General features: G+C 32.5%; 1 protein-coding gene across 1 annotated transcript in view; it reads left to right on the top strand.

Annotated features, from left to right (window-relative positions):
- The first annotated feature begins 954 nt into the window (after positions 1–954).
- The window catches only part of LOC133188722 (uncharacterized), a 65469-nt gene continuing 45561 nt past the window's right edge, over positions 955–20862 (top strand). The window contains exons 1-21 of the mRNA XM_061324218.1: positions 955–1070; positions 1208–1270; positions 1653–1817; positions 2960–3162; positions 5697–5862; positions 10479–10689; positions 11425–11547; positions 11660–11739; positions 13123–13264; positions 13449–13722; positions 15061–15172; positions 15408–15582; positions 16677–16825; positions 17011–17183; positions 17291–17401; positions 17525–17647; positions 17967–18066; positions 18817–18912; positions 19090–19221; positions 19592–19701; positions 19855–19983. Coding sequence (XP_061180202.1) covers positions 1035–1070; positions 1208–1270; positions 1653–1817; positions 2960–3162; positions 5697–5862; positions 10479–10689; positions 11425–11547; positions 11660–11739; positions 13123–13264; positions 13449–13722; positions 15061–15172; positions 15408–15582; positions 16677–16825; positions 17011–17183; positions 17291–17401; positions 17525–17647; positions 17967–18066; positions 18817–18912; positions 19090–19221; positions 19592–19701; positions 19855–19983 — 2873 coding nt within the window. The 5' untranslated portion in view covers positions 955–1034. The remainder of the gene's footprint in view (positions 1071–1207; positions 1271–1652; positions 1818–2959; positions 3163–5696; positions 5863–10478; positions 10690–11424; positions 11548–11659; positions 11740–13122; positions 13265–13448; positions 13723–15060; positions 15173–15407; positions 15583–16676; positions 16826–17010; positions 17184–17290; positions 17402–17524; positions 17648–17966; positions 18067–18816; positions 18913–19089; positions 19222–19591; positions 19702–19854; positions 19984–20862) is intronic.

The raw sequence follows: 20862 nt of genomic DNA, 5'->3' as shown, positions 1-20862 counted from the left end.
ACATTTTAGCAATGCGCTACGGATAACAGACAGATTTAGCAAACTGCAATGGGTAATTGGAAAGTATACTTATGAGTAGCCGAGTTTGATTTAAAATAAAGAGCCTCTGCATATTTTGGAACATTTTGAATAGTATAAACAAATGTTCATACCCCATTTTCATTAGACTGGCACATAAGCTACAGTCCGATGATTTAAAAAAAACACTTGTAAAGATCTATGCATTTTAAGGTAAGTTGAAATATTCTCATATTTATATGATAACATCACTCTGATAAAGTTTACAATCCATATTCTACAATAATGGGTTAGTTATTTAAAAAAAAAAAAAAGAAAGATATATGCAGGCACGTACATAGTATGGGGGTGGGGGCTGGCCTCCCTCTTTTTTTCCAAACATAACTTTGACTGTTTAAAATGTTCATTGAAAGGCTGATTCCCCCACACTTTTTGTTGCAGTTAGTCAAATCAGGGATATGTATAAATAGATGTTGTTTGTGAAAGAAGTTAGAACCTAACACCCCCACCCCACACACGAAGTAAGATTTACAAGTTTGGAAATTTTCCTTCTTTTTTTTTTTGCATGTCAAAGTTTTTCTCAGGTAAGTTGTCATTTTTTCTGGCTGGTCCCTCGCTTTCAAAAGTTAAATATGTAGATAACGAACAGTATCCAAGCTCATTAAAATAATACAAATCGGGAGCAAAGCAAACCAGGACCTCCAAAAACAGAGGTGGGGTCAGGTGCCACAATACTACATACTTTCTTTGAGATATGCATACCTATATATATATATATATATATATATATATATATATATATATATATATATATATATATATATATATATATATATATATATATATAAAATAAAAATATTTCTCTGAAAAAGTGAAAATAATATAATATCAATTGTAGCCTTAGGATTATGACTTTGTCTTTGTATCTTGTCTTGGCGTCGTTGTTGCCGGTGATAATCGTTTCACAGGATGCCCAATCCCTGAACGGTCTCACTTTTTCAAATGAGCTTAAAAGAATGGATAGAAACGGAATTGGTGCTCCCAATCTGCAGGTAAAGATTACTTTCAAATTGTTCATCCGCTTTCTTCTAAGATTATTCAAGATGTGACTGCTAAAATGGCATTTAACTTCAGCAAGTTTAAAGAATCAAAGAATAATTTCATTTGTGTAGCAATTTTGTATTAATAGGAATACTATGATAGCCTGATATATGATAAACCAACAGATACAGGCACAGAGATTGCGCATAAGGTAAGAAAATGGGTAACTGGGTGACGTGCAGTGTAAAGTAATCTACATTTAAATTATTCACACATTTTATTCCACTACTGCAGACATGGAATGATAATTTAAAAAACGTATTAAAGCCAGTTTGTTATGGTCTATTCTGGTGACATTAATGCTGCACTACAGTGTTAAATTTTGCTATACATATTCTTATTTAAATGCACAACTTTGAGTAGGTAGTATTAAATCAAAACAAACTTGTGGGAGTATACCTTTTTCTTTTCAGGACTTTGTGTTTTACGTGTATAAATCATTTCAAATTGAATTTCAATTGATTTTAATATTTTCATTAAAAGATATTTTTTAAGAAGAGCTTACATAAATAATCCCAATTTCACTTTTCCAGATGGCCAGTAATTTAGGAAAAATGTTCGAAACATTGACAAACCAACTTCAGAATGTAAAACGTGCAATAGAGGACCAATACGAACATTTCTCTTCATCTGATTTGGAGATTTTCCCTCAATGCTGCAAAATAACTGGCAATTACAACCCTAAGTTCAGAACAAAGGTAAATGTATTTTATTAGGCTGATTTGCATTGAGATTCAACTGATGGCTTCATATCTTCACATTTACATACACTGATATTTTCTCCTGTGTTTCGTAAGGATACATCTGTAGTAATAATAACAACTAACTTATTAACTAGCTAGATCAGGTTTGTAACTCCATTTGGAAGACGTGTTAAAGGACAACTTTTCATGGTTCAACCTACGGAATGATAATACGTTTTTCACTTTACAGGAATTATTTAAAATTTATATGAATACAACTAATAAAATTTCTTTTTTAATGTGTTACATGTATTTGGGTCTTTAACGGTCAGAATTATTGCAGAGAAAGCTTACATAACTAGCAAACGCTGTTTTTTTTTTCTCTCTCTGTAATGCTGCAATCCTCATACCGGTATCCCGTTAAAGATGGTAATTTATCGGAAAAATAACTTTAAACATCTTTCAATAACAAGGGAGTTTCACTTTGTACATTTGATTTGCAGGTAAATACATGTATATATATATTAAATTCAAGATCTTCAAATCATTATGCTATGTATCTTGTTAGTGTTAAGTCATAATGGTTCAAAAATATGATAGAAAATTAGCTGTTTTTACTTCATTGAGCAATAATTTATTAATTAGTATGACTGAGCTAGATTTTGATGAATGCATGTCTTCTTCTGGCTTAATTGGGTCATCATTAAGGGATTGATCATATACGGATTTATTTTTCAATGAGGGCATTATTGTGACACAGTATCCCAAATTAAGCTTAAGAGAAATGTCTTTCAATCTTGAAATTTTATATCCGATCCATGTGCGATCAAAATTTAATTCAAAATACAGTTGAACTTCGGCATCTCGAATAACTCGAATACCATGGATATGTCCAAGTAATTTGGACGTCCCAAGCTCTTTTTCTTTACCTTCAATATCTCGAACCCTCCAACATCTCGAAGTTTTTCTTCGGCCATAGACTTCGTGATAACGAGGTTTGACTGTATTCCATCAGGTATGTTGAGTATTTCTGAATGTTCTGACAGCCATTTTTACTTTGATAAAGTAGTTCGTATTACATTTTCTCAATACCATCCACCCAGGAAATGTTCAAAAATTGATTAAAGGCATAATATTGTTTTTATCTTTTAACCCAGGTTTCCGAAAGCAGTGCATGTATATCAAAGTCCACAACATCTGACCATTACCCAAACAAAGATATTGAAACCGTTATGAAAAAGAACTATGAGCGGAATCCTAATATTCTCTGGCAGTACTTCGGCGGAAGTGATGGAACATTCCTAATCTATCCCTCTCATGGTTTTAGTCCCAACTGTTTTTCATACGATCCAAGATTTCGGTACGTTTCTCATGTTTACTGTCAGATTGTAACAGTATTTTATTCTTAAGTTTTCTATTTACTGCCTTCCGGTCAAATCATAACACAACTATAAGTAAAATCTTCAAGTATATCATTAATCATAAAGTTAATCATTTTAGTTTAGATTCCATAAAAAAAATAATTAATATACAGATTCCTCGAATTGGAACAAGATAAAGACTAAGCTTACTTGAAGCCTCTCTCAAAAGTTATATAGATATCGTTGAAATTCTGTCTAGCTGTTTTAAAAAGGAAAGTATACACTAGGCCTTCTGCATATCAGTACGTATATTTTTTTTTATTCCTCATTCTTTGTTCATTTCAAATGATTATTGTTTTAGATAATATTTTTTACCTGACACCTTAAATTTCAGTCAAGGTTCATTATTTCCGTAAACTGTTTCCAACAATACCGTTCTTCCTCTTCAGTGATGTGATACTTCCTTGCGTATTTGTTTATTTATGTTTTTGCGTGTAAAGGAAAATCTACGAACAACTGCACAAGATTGTAAGGTTGAACAAACATGTATGATTTTTACCAAACCGCTGGTAAAACAAAGCCAATTAAAAGAAAAAGCTGAAACAAAGCTGACTAAAAAGGTTGGGATGATTTCAATCCATCAAAAATACTAGAACAAATAACCTGAAAAAAAAAACCATACTAGTTGAGAAGCAACAAGCAAATTCAAAGAATTATGCCCCCCCCCCCCGCTTTCGACTTCTCAGTGACTGAGATGCAATTGTTAATGGCATATTGTTACTGTCTTGTTTGTGTGTCCTGTCTTGTCTGTCAATTATACAAAAAAGATGTAAAGTTTTGAATGAATAAAGTTAGGAAAAAGGTAAAAAAAAAATCATCGAACTTCAAGAACAAGGTCAAATAAATAAATACAATCCGAAAGGTCTCGTAACAAGTTATGCACATGTGAAAAAAAATACGAAAGTCCCGTCTCTTCTGGAGTCTTGGTCACGAGGTCAAAAACCAAAGTCCATTTGGAAAGTTCTTGAAATAGTCCATGCACATGTCAAATTAAAAACAGCGTCTCTCATTCAAAAATTATCAAGATCGTAGTGGCTAACCTAGGTGATAGATATCTATCTCTATTGAACGGACAGCTAGCCTACCTGCTAAGTCTGGTTTGGGATAAAAACTTATTTATGGAACCAAAAGAGTTTATTTCAAGCGAAGATATATATGTAAATTAACATTTAATTCGCTAAGATGTAGAAAATAATTTTCCGTTTTATGAAAATCTTGTGTGCTGTAAAGTTGTAACTAAGAAGGTCATCTTGGATTTGGTACATAGCATTAAATATTTATGCTAGCTCTCCTTACGAAGCGGCTATGCTAGCTCTCCGCTCAAGAACGTGACTTTATATAGCAGCTACGTTGTTGAACGCACCCCAGAAATGTTAAAGTTTTTGAAAATTACGTTAAACATCAAGGTCAAAGTCAAGAGGTCAAAAATCAAAGGAATATTTGGAAAGGTTTTGTCTCAGGTAATGCACATGTCAAATAAAAACGACCTATCTTTTCTAGTCATTCAATAAATACTTTTTTAAATTAGGTGAATTCAAGGTCAAGCATATGATGTTGAAAATAATATAACATTTGGAAACGTCTTGGCACAAGTTATACACATGTACAATATGAATGCAATATCTTTTCTTCAAAAAAAAAAAAAAGCAGCAATGATACTTTCTTTTTTAAAAAATTAGGTCAAACTTCAAGGTCAACGTAACGGGGTCAAAAGTCATAGCACGTTTGGAAATATTTTGTTACAGATAATACACATGTCAAATATGAATGCCCTACCATTCAAAAGTTATCATCATTGAGAATAATTTTGAAAATGAGCTCAGAGTTCAAAGTCAAGGATATGATGTTGAAAATAATAGTACATTTGGAACGTCTTCTCATGTAAAATATGATACCCTATTTTCTCTCTTTCAAAAGTAAGCAGCAATGAATTCTTAATAGGTCAAACTTCAAGGTCAAGGACACAGGATAAAAAATCATGGCAAGCTCGAAAACATCTTGTGACGGATAATGCATAATAATTTTGTCAAATATGAATGTCCTATCTTTTCTCATTCAAAAGTTATCTTCAATGTAAAAAATGTAGAAAATTAGGTCAAACTTCAAGGTCAAGTTCTCGGGGTCAAAAATCATAGCTTATTTGGGAAGGTCTTGTCACAGTCAATGTACATGTGAAATATGAAAGCCCTATCTTTCCTCATTCAAAAGTTATGACTAAGGTTAAAATTTTTGTGACAGACTGACAGTTAAATGATATTTAATGTCCCCTCGCTTTTGTGAAATTGGAGGACAATAATTTTAAAGTTGTTTTAAAAATAGTTCACCAAACAAGATTGGATGTTGTTGCACATACACTTGTGTCCTCCCACTCTCAACCCCGCTGTCCCTTTAGGTACGACCTTATGATAGAGTATTCATCCCTTCAGATGAAAACCAAATTACATACTTTGAAATAAATGTGATTTCTTCACAGGCCATATTATGTAGCCTCGGCAACAAACAAACCCAAAGACGTTGTAGTAGCAGTGGACACTTCTGGGATTACGACCGGACGCAGTAGCTACGAATCTAGGACACTTCTAAGTGTGGCACGCGAGGCAGTGCAATACGTCATTGACACATTGAATCCAAACGACAGGGTAAATTATTCTTGATAAACTGTCTGAAGAGTTCATGTATTCATATAATACCTTGTTCTTAGTATTTCATAACATTCCAGGACATATCCTCAGTGCATAATCAGAGAAACTAAGAATGGGTTTACGTTAATTTCTGAGTTTGCTAAGTTATTAGCTATTGTTATCTGTTTTTGTATATCGTCATGCCTAAACATTTGAACATTTTCAGCTTCTCTGGAACCACTGAACCAATTTCAACAAATTTTGGCAAAGAACATTTATGAGTGAAAGGAAACCAAAATTGTGAATTTCACGGTCCTTGCCCATGGTTATGATGAATAGGAATGCCTTTTCAAAACAATTTGAAATTCATAACCCCTGGGTCATCACTTTGGTGTTAGGGTGAGCCTCTTTTGAATTATTAGTAAAACTGCATTATTTCTGTGAGCAAGGATGCCTCTTTCAATCTTGTGAATTTCTTGGCCCCTGGGCCAGGAGCACTGGTATTAGGGTTGAGCTATGTGGAATTTGTAGTGAAATTGGATTACTAGTGTAATGTTTCCAGTTTGAGTTTATTGGAAGCGACATTCCACCTCGTGAAGAGGGTAAAAAACTATAAACAATTCAAAAAGAACATAAACAAATGACATATATATCATCTAGATTTACCAAAAACATAATAATTGACATTAACAATAGTTTCTTGTACATGACTTCACTGAACAGACTGACATTTTACTAAAATATTATTTAAACATTTAAATTTAGCAGCATCATTGGTATTTATAAAACAATTCAAATGTGTTCTAAACATTATCTTTCTTGAAATTTTATGAATTAGATAATTACTTACTCCTGTGAGGCTTTACCAAGTACAAGGACATGTTAAATTGAAACAATCTGCTCGGGCGGAAACAAAAGCAAATACATAATAATCAAACCTGTAACGGAAAAATTTCCGGATCGGGGACTTTACAACTAGTATTTCTTTGAAAATCTTCTCTGCTCCTGGATATGTAGAAGGCAATCAGAGTATATAAATTGTAATAAGCAAGGGTGTTACCAGATTTTGAAATTCTGTACCACTTGGACAATTTATTAATTTTTATTCTACTGAAATAAGTTATTCCCCTTTGCTATTCACCTAGGATAATTAATCACTGTAAATAATGTAACTTAAAAGGCCAATTGAATAACAATTCAAGAACTTTTATAACATTTAATACAAAAAGTATTTTCGTACTTTTTAATGATCAGGTAGTCTTAAATAATAGATAAACAAAAAAATTGGTCAAAAATACCTTACCTTTGTACATTAAATAATCTTCAAAGACTAAGAAAGGCCAATGTGGGAGGGAATGAAATGGGTTTGTTAATGTACAATCATACTGAAGAATTATTGTTTTGTTTAGTCTGTGTGGGGATAGTGACAATTGGGTGCATGTACAGGCAAATAAATAGATCAACTTTGATATTTGCTACTGAGCAGTAAATTTTTGCCGATCTCTGACCATCCTATTTCTCTTTTCTTTGGGCAACAGAGGGGTTAATTTATCAGCATATTTTGTTTTAATCTATAAATCGTTTCACCATACTCACGTGACCGTTAAGGCCCTTGTTTGTACATACCACTGGCGGATTTAAGGGGGGGGCGTGGGGGGCGCACGCCCCCCCCCCCCCCTAAAATTTTCAAAGTATGACATGACTAATATTAATGATGCCATACTTTGGTTTTATAATTAATGGTCAATTAAAAAATGGTAATTTTATTTAATGACCAAGTATCGGTTTTCTTAAAAATCAAGTCTGAAAACCTTGCATTCCCTAGGCTATGCTATCTCATAATTATTCAAACCGGAAAACGTCGAGCCAATTTCGATTGAAGGGTATACTGCACTTGTCAATTTCCTATCATGATGCAAGGAAAAATACTGGAATATATAAAGGCTGGTCGAAGGTAAATACATGAATTTAAAATCAGACGGTCTACGTTACAAACCCGTCCACTGATTGATGTATTTATTTATCAAATGGTGTAACTATGCAGTAATTTACTTACATAGATACAAGACTTTTTTTTCATTACACACGTCTCATATTCTTTCCATATAAATGGAATTTAACGTCAGGATATAGGTTAGGATGGTGTAACTTCGACCACCTGGTTAATTTCGACCGTTCATAAACACCTTAAAATAATTTGTTTATAACCCATTATAGTGAACACTCATCTATTTTATGCAGAAAGAAAATGCATTTTTCATATACAAATCAATGTCGATAATAATAGGAGAAATTTATTTCTTCACTAGAAAATTACATCCAAGAAGAAACCTTATCGCCCGAAAAATTAAAGATGAGTATTTTTAAACCATTGCGGGGAATTATCAGTTTATCACCTCTGAAAATATCTTGTATATATAGAAAGACACAGTGGATATTCCTGGCGTGAAATTTATCAACTATGTTTAATTTTACAACTTAAATTCATACCTTTTTAATTTATAGTATTTAGTTTTTACAAATAAAATGCAAATCAGTTGAACAGAAATCGGCCGAAGTAACCCATGCATGAATACGGCGTCAACGGGTAACTCAGTTCGACCAATGAAAATGACGCATTGCTATTTGTTACCAGAAAAAAATCATGACCACCGTCCGTATGAAAAAATTATTAGGATAAGTATTATGTACAAGAATACTTCGTAGAAACTAGTTCTTTAACAGTGAAAAAATCATCTGTTCTATTTACATGCGGTTTAGATGCCTGCGCATATGTATACATTTGTGGCATGCCTTGACAAATCGGTAAATCAGTTCTAGGCACCTGGTGCACTTATTGTCTTCAAATTAGGTACATTTTGAAAATTACTGTTTTTTGTCAGCATTTTTTCACAATCTTTTATGTTTTACAACAGAATAATTTAAATTAATATATATATTTTTAAATTAGAGATGACATGAATAATTTCGTTTATATTTGCACATCGATCAAAAATACCCTGTGTGCGCGGTAGAAGTTACCCAACACACATATCTTGTAAATCGAACACATTTATTTTATATCATGACCAATAATACATATAATACAATGTAATCTGAACAATAAAAGGTATTCACCACCAGCCCTCGTAAGTGACAATGCACTTTGAAAAACATTCTGATTTTTGTGACTTCTTGTATATCTAGGAAAATGCTATTTTTAAAATCTGATCTTGTTTGTTTGTTGTATTTTGGGGTTTGTATGTGTGTGTGTGTTTTTTTAAAAAGTGAAATATCATAGTGTACATAACTAATCAATACCACTATTTTTGTGCCTGGTTTTACTCTTAGAATTCACGAAAACCCAGGAGGTTCCGGGGGCTTCGCCCCCTGGGCCCACTGGGGGCCTTAAGGCGGCCCCCAGACCCCTTGCCTGAACAAAGTTATCCACGCCCCCCTAATCACAAATCCTGTATCCGCCCATGCATACCAGTCCAAACTTTTTAAAAATCATTTTATAGACCAAAAAAATGTTTTGAGGAATAAAATTCAAGACCTTTGGTCCGATGACCGAATACCAAACACTGACAAGTGTTTCTCATTTCTGATCAACAAGTGAATCTTTTGGGCAAAAAATACTCGGGATGCATTTTATTTTTCTGTAGCCCATTTAAACATTACCTTGGTTTATACCAGTTTTTCCAGGTGTGAAACTTAATAGAATGTTGGAAAAAGAAACCCTTTCCGTTTTTGACGTGATTTTCAAGCCCCTAATTATTTGGACAGTCCATATAAAATTTACGATAAAATTTCATAGAGCTTACAGAATGGGGTAAAAATTGCATTTTTTACGGGACAATTGTGTCCTACTATATTCCTGAATTAACGGGATTTTTTGTGACAAATGTTTATATCAAAAGAGATTTTCTCATTTACACTCGGGTAGAAAAAACGTCATATTTGAGGTTCCGCCGCCTGGACATAACATTGCTTCCAAAAACATTAACAATTAATTTAAAAAATGAAACTTTTGATTGATATTTTATTTAATAGATAGAAAAGATTATGCTAAGTAAATGTTTTAAAACCCATTGATATACCTAAAGCGGTTTTAATTTTATGGCGCTAGTTCAAAAACTTTTTGATAACCCCTCGTACAATTATTGCTGTTTTTGAGGTCAATATGATGATTTAGCTACCTGAGGAGTACAATGTTCCACGAGCTCGAAGGCGATGTGAATATTGTACTTCGAAGAAACTAAATCATCGCATTGACCTCAAAACAGCAATAATTGTTTTATTATATGATTCAATGAATAAATGAAACGTATTAACCAATCAATGCCATCTAACTTGTTTACATTTGCTGAAATCCTAGCTACGAAAGCCAAACGCAATGAGAGCTAGACGCAGGGTTATGAAAAGAATTTTTAGTCGTATGAGTTTGGAATTTTTAAATTTATTTAAGGTGCATAGAAAACATAAACGTCGTAGATAAGATCGATTTTGAAAAGGGGGGGGGGGCATTACAAAATTTTAAGTTTTATTATTAGTGAAAATAAAATGAGTCAATCATTGATATGTACTCTGGAAAAATATTAACCTGCATGTGTCAAATGGACTTTTTGAAAATAAGTTGCTTTAACCAAATTTAGATCGGAATAGTAGCATTTAATGAAGAGGTCATCAAGCCAACCTCATGTCATGGCACCCATTTGGCAAAGGCAACAACTACCAACAAAGAGGTACTAAAACGCTTCACTAATGATTGGGTATCAAGCAAACAATCACACTACGACGAGGGAATTAAAGCTGCCTTCTCATACTTCAATATTAAAGACATCAGCACACAAGGAGGTGAAAGAGGTAAAAAGCAGAACGTTGCATGATCTAATCTCAAAATACAGATAATAACTTTGAATTCCATTAGAAGTCTTTTTCAAACAATTTGATTAATCACATTTCAATTCTATATACCCCAAAAGCAGGAATGGAAAAAAAATTCAATTTGATTAAAATTACAGTATGGTTTAGGCAAATTGTCAAGGATAGCTAAAATTGTTACGTTTAATCCCTGATTCCCAGTGAATTGTTCATTCTATTAGTACTTTGCCTTATACCAATGGAATGAATAGAAAATAAGGAATTTAAGGGCAAGAGAACTTACTACTAAAATAATTTTAGCTTTTCTAACTTCTTTCCTACCTAATATTTTTGATTAGAATTGCTCTCTAAAAATATCTGTATTTTAAATTAATTCAAAGAAAATGATTTGCAAAAACATACATGTATTTTGGTCCCAGTCGTGAGTTCTTTGTAAGTTCTTTTGGAAAATGGTGACATGGATTCTTTTTTACGCCATTTCTAATGTACATCATCATCCTGATCTAAAATTATAGCTTCGACGATTATCATTAATGTTTCAGATATATTATGCACTTATAGATTAGCAATCCTTTTTTATAACAAAAAATACCGATAATGAAAATTACTAGTATGTTATTTTTTTCTGAAAATGTTTTGATGAAAATTATCTTTTAATATTTCATTAAGTATACATTTTCTTAAGTTTTTGCCATTATGTTTTTATTACTGTTTCAGAATCTGTTATTTTGTTTTTGGCGGCTGGTGATAATGCCGGTGACGACCCTGTGGATGTCATCAAAACTGAAAACGAGGCTCGGAATAACTCAGTTACCATTCTTACATATTCGTTTGGAGGTGGTAAGCATTCAATATTACACGTTTATTAGACGTTTTGCAATACATGCTTATATTGAAAATATTTATAGGCTAAAGTAACATTGAAATCAAAAATTATGTTTTTCTATTTTAGGTTTGAGTGATCATTGGAAAAAGGTTTTGCAGAATATGAGTAAACAAGTCACTAATGATCGTTCATTTGGACCAGTAAAAGTAATTATCATGGATGATGCCTCTTATGTTATCTTCATTTAAATGAAAAACACGAGGGCTGTTCGGAAATTATTGAGACATTGTTTATATTTTTCTTTCTAATCAACGTCGTTCGTTGAAAATTTGCACATACATTTGACAAACACTAAGAATTAATAAAAGCCAGAAATATTTTACAAATATTTCATTTTTTCTTTTCAATGCAATATTTTTGTGTTAGTGGTAGGGGTACCCGGCGCAGTCACGAAATCAGATTTTGAAAATACGTAACACCAACGTTCAAACCCCCGATGGACCCATAGTAAGAGCGAAAATAATTCAATTTATGTATATAATTTTTCTATTTTTCTTTGACTTCATTTTGTGCAAGTTTGTTAGAATTTCGATGAGAAATTCGGCGATCATAAAAAAAAAAATTAAGCGCGGTAAAGAAATCTGTTAAGGACGGAAAATTTGCATATACAATGGCAATGGAATTTGACGTCAAGGCGGAGCAGCGAGCATACGTAAAATTTTGTGTAGCGCTATGGAGAACTCTTTTCCAGACTGAAAGACCTGCTAAAACAATAACAATGAGAAAAAACATGTCTCAGGGTTTGTTTTTTTCATTGACATATATTTTTTTCTTACCAATAATTCAAACAGAGTAAAAAAAAAAGCTCCGGACGACCATCAATTATTACGGATTGACCCGCGTAGCATAAATCGGTACTGCATGATGCTCAGTCAACCTCTATATGACACATGTATATTTTACACTGGGGTAGCAACACACATTTTTCTAAGAAAAAAAAATTTAAAGAATCGTTTAAGAAAAGAGACAGTTTGTTTTTTGGAATGTTATATGTAATAACAGAGAAAGAAGAGTAAACGCTTCCCGATCTTTTCATATGCGAAAACATCTCCTGCTGACGTGACGTTTAAATGACGTAGCGATGCTGCTCCGGATCGATAGACATATGTATGTTTATAATTTTACCAGAACTTGACGAATTTTCATGAATTTAGCACTGTCCTTTATGGAGTTAAATTAAATGTCTCAATAATTTCCGAACAGCCCTCGTATATGGTCTTAATAAAAGTAACATATTCATAGCAACCACATTCAAAGAACATACATTAGAATGTGCGTGAAAAAGAGTTGTTTGACATTTTATTAAATAATTTGTTTCTAGTACGTGATATGCGTATACTTATTAATGAAATTGCTACACTAGGTTCCATGCTAAATAGAGCAGAGATTTAAACGAGTAAAATATATTTGTTGGTAATACAGACTACCTTAAAATTTACCTTATATATACCATTGCAACATTATTTTCATACATCTGTTTAATGCATGTCTGCTAAATTCGGTGTAATTTTGTTGATTTTAAATGACAGGAGGGGACTTATAAGGAAGTAAAAGATGATTCTTTACTTCGTTCTGACATGGCGTCTTATTACAAAGACCTTTCTAGTACCAACCTGGGTAGCAATCCCGTATTTTCTGTGCCATACGTAGACGGACGATCCAAGGAAACAGGTAAAGATTTTCAACATGACATTTCAAATTCTGTATTCAAATGTTAATTTTCTTTCATTTTATTTAATTCTTCATAATCTGATTAAAATCATAATGAAAGGAATAAGTCATTGAAAACATTCCATTTACTCTGAAAACAAGTATTTCGTATACATACGAGAATGTGTGTTTTTATTCCTGTAAGGTTTGATAACTTCTCTCTGTCTACCGGTTGAGACATCTGGGTCATTGAGAGGAGTCACGTGTACAGATATTCTGTTAGACGAACTACTGTCTGATATCACGAATTTCAAGCAAGGAGAACTGTCATATGCATTCATGATAGATGGACAAGGCCGTGTTATGGTCCACTACTTGCAACCGACACCAAATGCCATCACAATTGATCCAGATCCTATAGATATCCATGTGCTGGAACCAAGTGTCGATGCAAAACCAATGATAGAGTCAATGAAAAGGTATCAGAAAAAAATCTTTTAAACTTTAGAATAATGTTAGAACTAGAAATGTTTAATAATATGAATTAGGGATTTTTAAGTTAAAAGAGCATCCTGGTTTCGAGGGTATTGACAAATGCATTTCAATTTCACACAGACAGTCATGTACACTCACAAAAGACATAATAGAGAGAGAGAAAGAGACAGAGATTTCTTGGGTTACTTAGATTAACCAATGTGGATTGTATCTATTTATTGAGAACAACCTTAAGGATATCCGATCCTCAGCCAGGAAGGATAACTCTTTAATTTATTATTTAATTCAAAAAGTCTCAAAATGAAGCTTAAATATGAAATCTTTTCCTGCATCAATTTTTTATTTTATGCATCTCAATGTGATTCAAGGTTCTTTGAAGTTTTATAAACAGTTTTTTAAAACGTTGATATTTTTATACTGTAAAGGTATGTTAAAAATACAGATTTAAAAAAAATCAACTTGTCATTTAATTTAGCCTTATATACTAATGCTAATTAACATGATATGAAATTAGAAATGATTTATGGTGTTTTGCAATGATAGGAAACACTTTATAAACTATGCATTATAAAATAATAGAAGTACACAGAAGAAACTAAAGTACTGTAAAAGTATAAAAATCATGCAATTTTCTTCAAATAACTGGATACCTATAGTTTTTTCTATCCTAAATTGTTTTTGTTGATCAATTTCCAATTAGAAAATGCATAGTAGGTGTCTTTATTCGCATTTCCTGAAATTTTATTTGAGATTTACTAATTTTTCCTATATAATATCATTAACTTTAATGATGAAGTTTGAACAATTGCCGTGGGTAAATTCACATTACTTTGAGAATTCATATGCAGTTTTGTGAGCATTTTCAATTATTCAATGCCTGATTTTCAGAACCCGAGGATCGGACCACCTAAAGTCGAAATTTCAAATAAGTATAATATTTGAAATAATTTCGAAATAAAACAAATTTTGATAATGTGCTATTGGACATTACTTATTTTGTTATGTTTATCGTATGTAATAAGGAATAAAATCTAATGAAACTAGCGAATCTGGGTCAGAAAAGTATTTTGAGTGTTTTCAGCTGAATGTTCGAAAATCAGAATAATTTCCAAGTTTACGAAGTTTACATATTATGTGATTTTTCAATATCAAATGACCAACATTTGTCACACATTTCACATTTGAAATACCAGTGAATGTTTTTGTTGCGTTTGAATCCATGGAAATATATTTTTAAAAAAGGTTTCCTTTACTGCTTTCATTTATATGATGTTAATATATAGGACTTTACACTTACTTGAGCATTTAACTATTTCATTAAGGGGTGAAAGTGGTAATAACAGTTTCAGCTACTTCCGGACTATATCTAGAGGAATTTTGGAATACGAAGGGATAGAGGCCCGATCAGTGGAAGCAGACTATAGTTGGACAAAAGTAATAAAAACAATAAACTTAAGCAAGTGCAGAAAAGTGTGTTGTTGTTATCTCTTGAATTAAATTTAATGTAGGAGTTCTTCAAAAAAAATTCTTACCTGCAAAAATGCAATGTACATAATATATGTTAGAGAATTTCTGCTGGCAAAATACATCTAATTCCTAATCTTTCCTTAAAATTCATATATGGAAACAATGTTCTACTTCTGAAAACTAATACTATTGATCTTTAAAGGTTCCAGGTACAAACTTTTCGTTGTGTGTTGTACTTGGAAAAAATGATCAGCAATCTCAATTGAAGCCAGGACAGCAAGGGTTATCAAGGAGTGGGGTATTCTACTATCACAGACTAGACCTGAACAGTCAAAACACACAGAAATGTAGAGAGTATGAAAGATATGCCACGAAAGGTATTAAATATACTGGAGATGAGTTATCTATCATTTTTTAACATTCTTTCTTGGGAAATACTACAGATTCTTCTTTTCTCGATTTCAAAATAACTACTAAAGAAATGGATATATGTTTTATGCCCCCGTATTTCGATTTGGGGGTATAGAGTTTTTGCACTGTCCGTCCGTCTGTCTGTTTATCTGTCCGCAAAATCTTTCACATTGCTCATAACTTTTGATTGTTAGAGCTATACCTTTCATATTTCACATGTGCATTTCTTGTGAGATGACCTTTCTTTGGGTACCATCATATTTGACCTTTTGACCTTGGAGTTTGACCCAGTTATACAAAATTTTACCTCACTTTATCCTTGGCCATAACTTTTAAACAGTTGGTGCTAGGGCTTTCGTACTTCAGATGTGTAATCTTTGTGACAAGACCTTCCTTTTGATACCAACAACACTCTGACCCTTTGACCTTGACATTGGAGTTTGACGTACCCGGTACTTTTGAAAAACTTCAACCTTTTCCATTACTTTTGAACAGTTAGTACTAGGGCTTAATTTTTCTTATGTGTATTACTTGTGACAAGACCTTCCTTTAGATACCAACAATTATAGCCCATTGACTTTGACCTTGGAGTTTAAACTATTTTTGGAAAACTTTAACCTTGGCCATATCTATTGAGCAATTGGTGCTAGGGCTTTTATACTTCACATATGTAATCCTTGTGACAAGACCTTCTTTTGGATACGAAAAACTTTGACCCTTTGACCTTGTCCTTGGAGTTGGACCTACTTTTGAAATAGCCATATCTTTTGAACGGTTGGTGTTAGGATTTTCCATATTTCACATGTGTAATTCCTGTGAGAAGGCCTTTCCTTGGGCACCATTAATTTAAAACATTTGACCTTGACCTTGATGTATAACTTACTTTTGAAAAAGTTTAACCTTGCTAGGACTTTCATATTTCACAGGTATATTCCCCGGGACAAGACCTTACTTTGGGTACCAATATATTTGATTGCATTTGAGAAAGTTTAACCTTCGCTATAAGTTGCCATACGGGGGCATAAGTGTTTCACAAACACATCTTCTTTTCTGTTGTAAGAGAAGTCAATGGTAATGCTGTCTCCTCATACTTTTGAAAAACCCTACGAATACCTCTATAAGACAGAAACACAAGCAGCAGTAGTAGGCTACTCCAATTATTTGAACAGTATTCACAGTCAGCAAACCGAAAATGAATTGAAGTTAAAAGTAAGTCACAATCAAATTATAATAAATTTCCTGCTTACATAATTTTAATCAATTCCATAAATATTCTATTATTTCAATATTTATTCCGATTTTTAAAAGAAATCAATGGTCAATTGAAAATATATTAAATAGATGAAAATTGGATTTGAAAATAAAGGTTGAATACTGGTATTTCTATTAAATAGGATAACGTAAAAAGCAGTGTTCAAGCTACTTATAAAGCGGAAGAATTTTGGAGACAAAACCAAGACCAGTCACAGTTTGTGATATGGCGTTACTTAGGAACAAGAGATGGTCATGTCAGAGTTTATCCTGCGGTGGAAATCAGGAAGGACTATGACCCTTTCACGAGGCCCTGGTAAGTCAAAAATAAGTATAACCCACGAGATATACATATGTACTAAAATCTTCAGTGTTTTTGTGTGCAATGAAAGAAAAGGGTGATTTTGAGAATAATGTTTCTAGGTGGAGAAGAACTGTGGCTCAGAAAGGCAAGTATGTAGTGATAACCCCTTACGTGGACAACTGGGGAGCTGGGGTTGTGGTCACTCAGTGTAAAGCCATATACGAAGGAAGGTTAGACACTTTTCTTAAGACTTAATGTAATCAGATGATTAATTCATCATGAAAATAAAAATAATTCTCAATGTTTCTGTAAGAAAATGGCAGGAAAATAACCCCAGTATATTATATTTTAAGGGCCGATGGCCAGCATTCTGCAGATGATATCGTTGACGTTGTCCAGTGCATTGATTATCCATACCCCTACTTCAGCAGGATGTTTTTGAGTAACTACCCAGAATGCGCGAATAACGAATACAGGTTTGTTAATAACGTGTTTTAAAGGGTACCTGCAGTAGAAATGTTGAAATAAATGAAAGTACGAAATGAAATTTTCCGCTAAAACTTTATTTGTGACGGTAACTTCTTATCACAACGTGATCATTTAATTTTTTCCCCCTTAAATATTAAGTATTGGAGGAAAGTTCATGACATATCATGTTGAAGATGCTTAATTTACATAACAAGGCTTTAGAATGAATGTTTTGATTGGTTTGTTGATGTATTTAGGTGTTTATTTGCACAATTACTTTGAGTTTTCTGATAACATTTATCCATACTCAAAATTTTACATTGTTAGCTGTATGGTGATTGACATAAGCGGTTTCCTTGTTATATACCCAAGCTTCTCGATTGTGGTGGACAATCCAGATATTGAACTGAAACACCTGGGAGTAAAGGTAAAAATGTTTATAATTTTCAGTTAATTTATAGGAACATTCACAGAAAATATTGAATAGAATGTTACAGTATTATTTTGTATTTTTTTGTCTTTTGGTCATGATATTATTGATATTTTAACTTCATATATTGATTTCATTTTTATTTCAAGAAAAAGTTAAGAGAAACGACTTCATGTGTTAAAAAAGCTCCTACAAGTACTACAGTACTGAAATAAAATAGAATACTTGTATTTAAAACATAATGAAAAATATTTGTCAATTCACTCGTTTTCAGACAAGTATTTCATTCTATTCAATTAAAAGTTAGAATAAAATATAGGATGTTATCTCGATCGATCTATCCCGAAATAGCAAGCAAAACATTCTAAGTGATGGAAATAGCGTTTTCCTGCTGAAAAAAAATCCTATAGAAATATTGATAATTAAAAGAGGAATGCTTTTCCTTAGTGGGTTTTTTCTGTCACCCATAGGAAATTACATTCCTGCATGAGATTAAAATCTTCCTGTTGGAAATGGTCAAATCTCATAGGATTTTGATAATATCCCCCAGACTTTTTAAAAAAGTTTCCTTTGGAAAATTTATTTTTCCTTTTGCAAATTTTCATTTTAAAGGTGAATATATTTCCTGACAGGCGAGCTTCGCCTGTTAACGTGTGCATGATGTAGATTTATGTTAAGTAAGAGTTTTGAAGGTTTCGGTTTGCTACAAAAAGTTTTGATAATTTAACAAGGTCGCATTTTTTATAGGAGAAAAAAATAATGGATGATCTGTTAAAGGATAAAAATATTGAGAGGGAAAGTTGTTTGGACATAGAAAATAAGAAACAATTGTTTTCATATAGGGTAAGTATATTTTTCACCAGACATTACTTACTACCAAAGCAGTCATTTGCCATTCTATCTAAAGCATCCAATAAAATGAATATTGTTAAATTTCCCAGTGTTCCATGTTTATCGTTTTAAGAATTCTTGTGCTTATAAGATAATATTTTTCTTTATGTATTTTTAAATTCTTTACAGGTAAAACTATCGGATACAGCTGACCCAGTTAACAAACTGTCTTCAGTAGGGTATAAAATTGCCCCTGTCCTTAACAGTAACGTGTACATCATCATCAAAAAGGAAGAACTCAATAGTGGAACCTGTTGTCAGGTTTAATAAAAGCATTATAACTTTCAAAAAGTGTTCAGTGAAAATAACAGCAAGCTTTAGAAGGGATTTTTTTCAAAATTATCATATTTGTTACTTATATCAAACCTGATTTATAAAGAACGAATAAGGGTGATTTGGGTCTACAATCTTTTTTATATTTTCGAGGTTTTTTTTCCTCTTTGGTGCACGTGCTTATGAATGACATGAACCGTAAATATATTGAGGCCTTGACCACAGAAGATAACCGGGTTGATTTGTCATTTAAAAATCATAATTTAATCTTTTTTCATTAAAGGCAGTAAATTATATATTTATAGTCTTGCTCTAACACAAGAAATGCAATCACCTTATTTTAAACGTTACATATCAGAATTCAGGTATATCACCACTTGAATATACTTGTACCAATAGTGGATCCGACTGTTGTTTATGCCATAAAATTGTGCCATATGATACCTGCCAGGAAAAAACAACATCCGGGTAAGTCCTTTTTTCAAGTAAACAATGCATTTTAACCATTTTCTTAAGACGTATGTAAAATTTGAATTTTAAAACTGAATTCATAAAAAAGTATTCTGATAACATGCTAATGAAATAATATCACTTACATTGATTGGTTTTTATTTGTCACAGAGAGAAATACCACACTTGTAGTGCTAGGTTACCAGATTCAAATGTCAAAGTTCAACCAGAATTAGACAAAATAAAAGAGCTAGACTTGAAACCTTGCTTTGATGCTGGTTGTAATGCTCGAGATGAGAAGTAAGTTTTTTTTCTATAGCACTAATTAAGTAAGACTAAAACAATTAAAAAAAGAGAGATGTTAAATAATATATTTCAGCATGTAATATTTATACGCCCTTCTTTTGTCGGGCGGTATTATGGTATGACGTGTATACCCAAATTTGATACATATTCACACTGATCTGAAGTCAAAGACCATTAAACGCATTTATGTAAAACGAAAAACTGGATTATTTGCACCATTTTAGCTTACCTGGGCTGAAAGCTCAAGTGAGCTTTTCTGATCACATTTTGCCCGTTGTCTATCTGTCCGTCTGTAAATTTTTCACATTTTCCACTTCTTCTCCAGAACCACTGGGTCAATTTCAACCATACTTCCCACAAAGCATTCTTGGTTAAAGGGGATTTAAGCTTGTTCAAAGGAAGGGCCACGCTCTCTCTCAAGGAAAAATAATTATGAAATAGTGAAAAATTTAGTGATTTTTTTTAAAATCTTCTTCTGAAGAACCACTGGGCCAAAATGTTGAAATTAAGTGAAACCTTCATTTAAAGTGTACATTCAAGTTTGTTCAAATTTTGACCCTCCTGTGGGCACAATGAGGGATAAAAGTTTTACATAAGAATATATAGGGAAAAATCTTCAAAAATCTTCTTTACAAGAACAGCAAAGCCATGTTTAAGTCATATTGATATGGAAGTATCCTCGGATAGTGTAGATTTAAGTATGTTCAAATAATGACCCCCTTGGGTAGGATGGGGCCACAATGGGTGATCAAAGTTTTACATAGGAATATATAGGAAAATATCTTTTGAATTTTTCTTCTCAAGACACAGAAATCCTTTGATTAGTCACATGGATATGGAAGTATCTTGAGATAGCCTAAATGTAGATTCAAG

The sequence above is a fragment of the Saccostrea echinata genome, unplaced genomic scaffold (genome assembly GCF_033153115.1).
Source record: "Saccostrea echinata isolate AGI-Se365-2 ecotype Australia unplaced genomic scaffold, CSIRO_AGI_Sech_v1 ptg000016l, whole genome shotgun sequence".
NCBI classification, from domain to species: Eukaryota; Metazoa; Mollusca; class Bivalvia; order Ostreida; family Ostreidae; genus Saccostrea; species Saccostrea echinata.
This window is presented reverse-complemented; position numbering and strand designations above follow the sequence as displayed.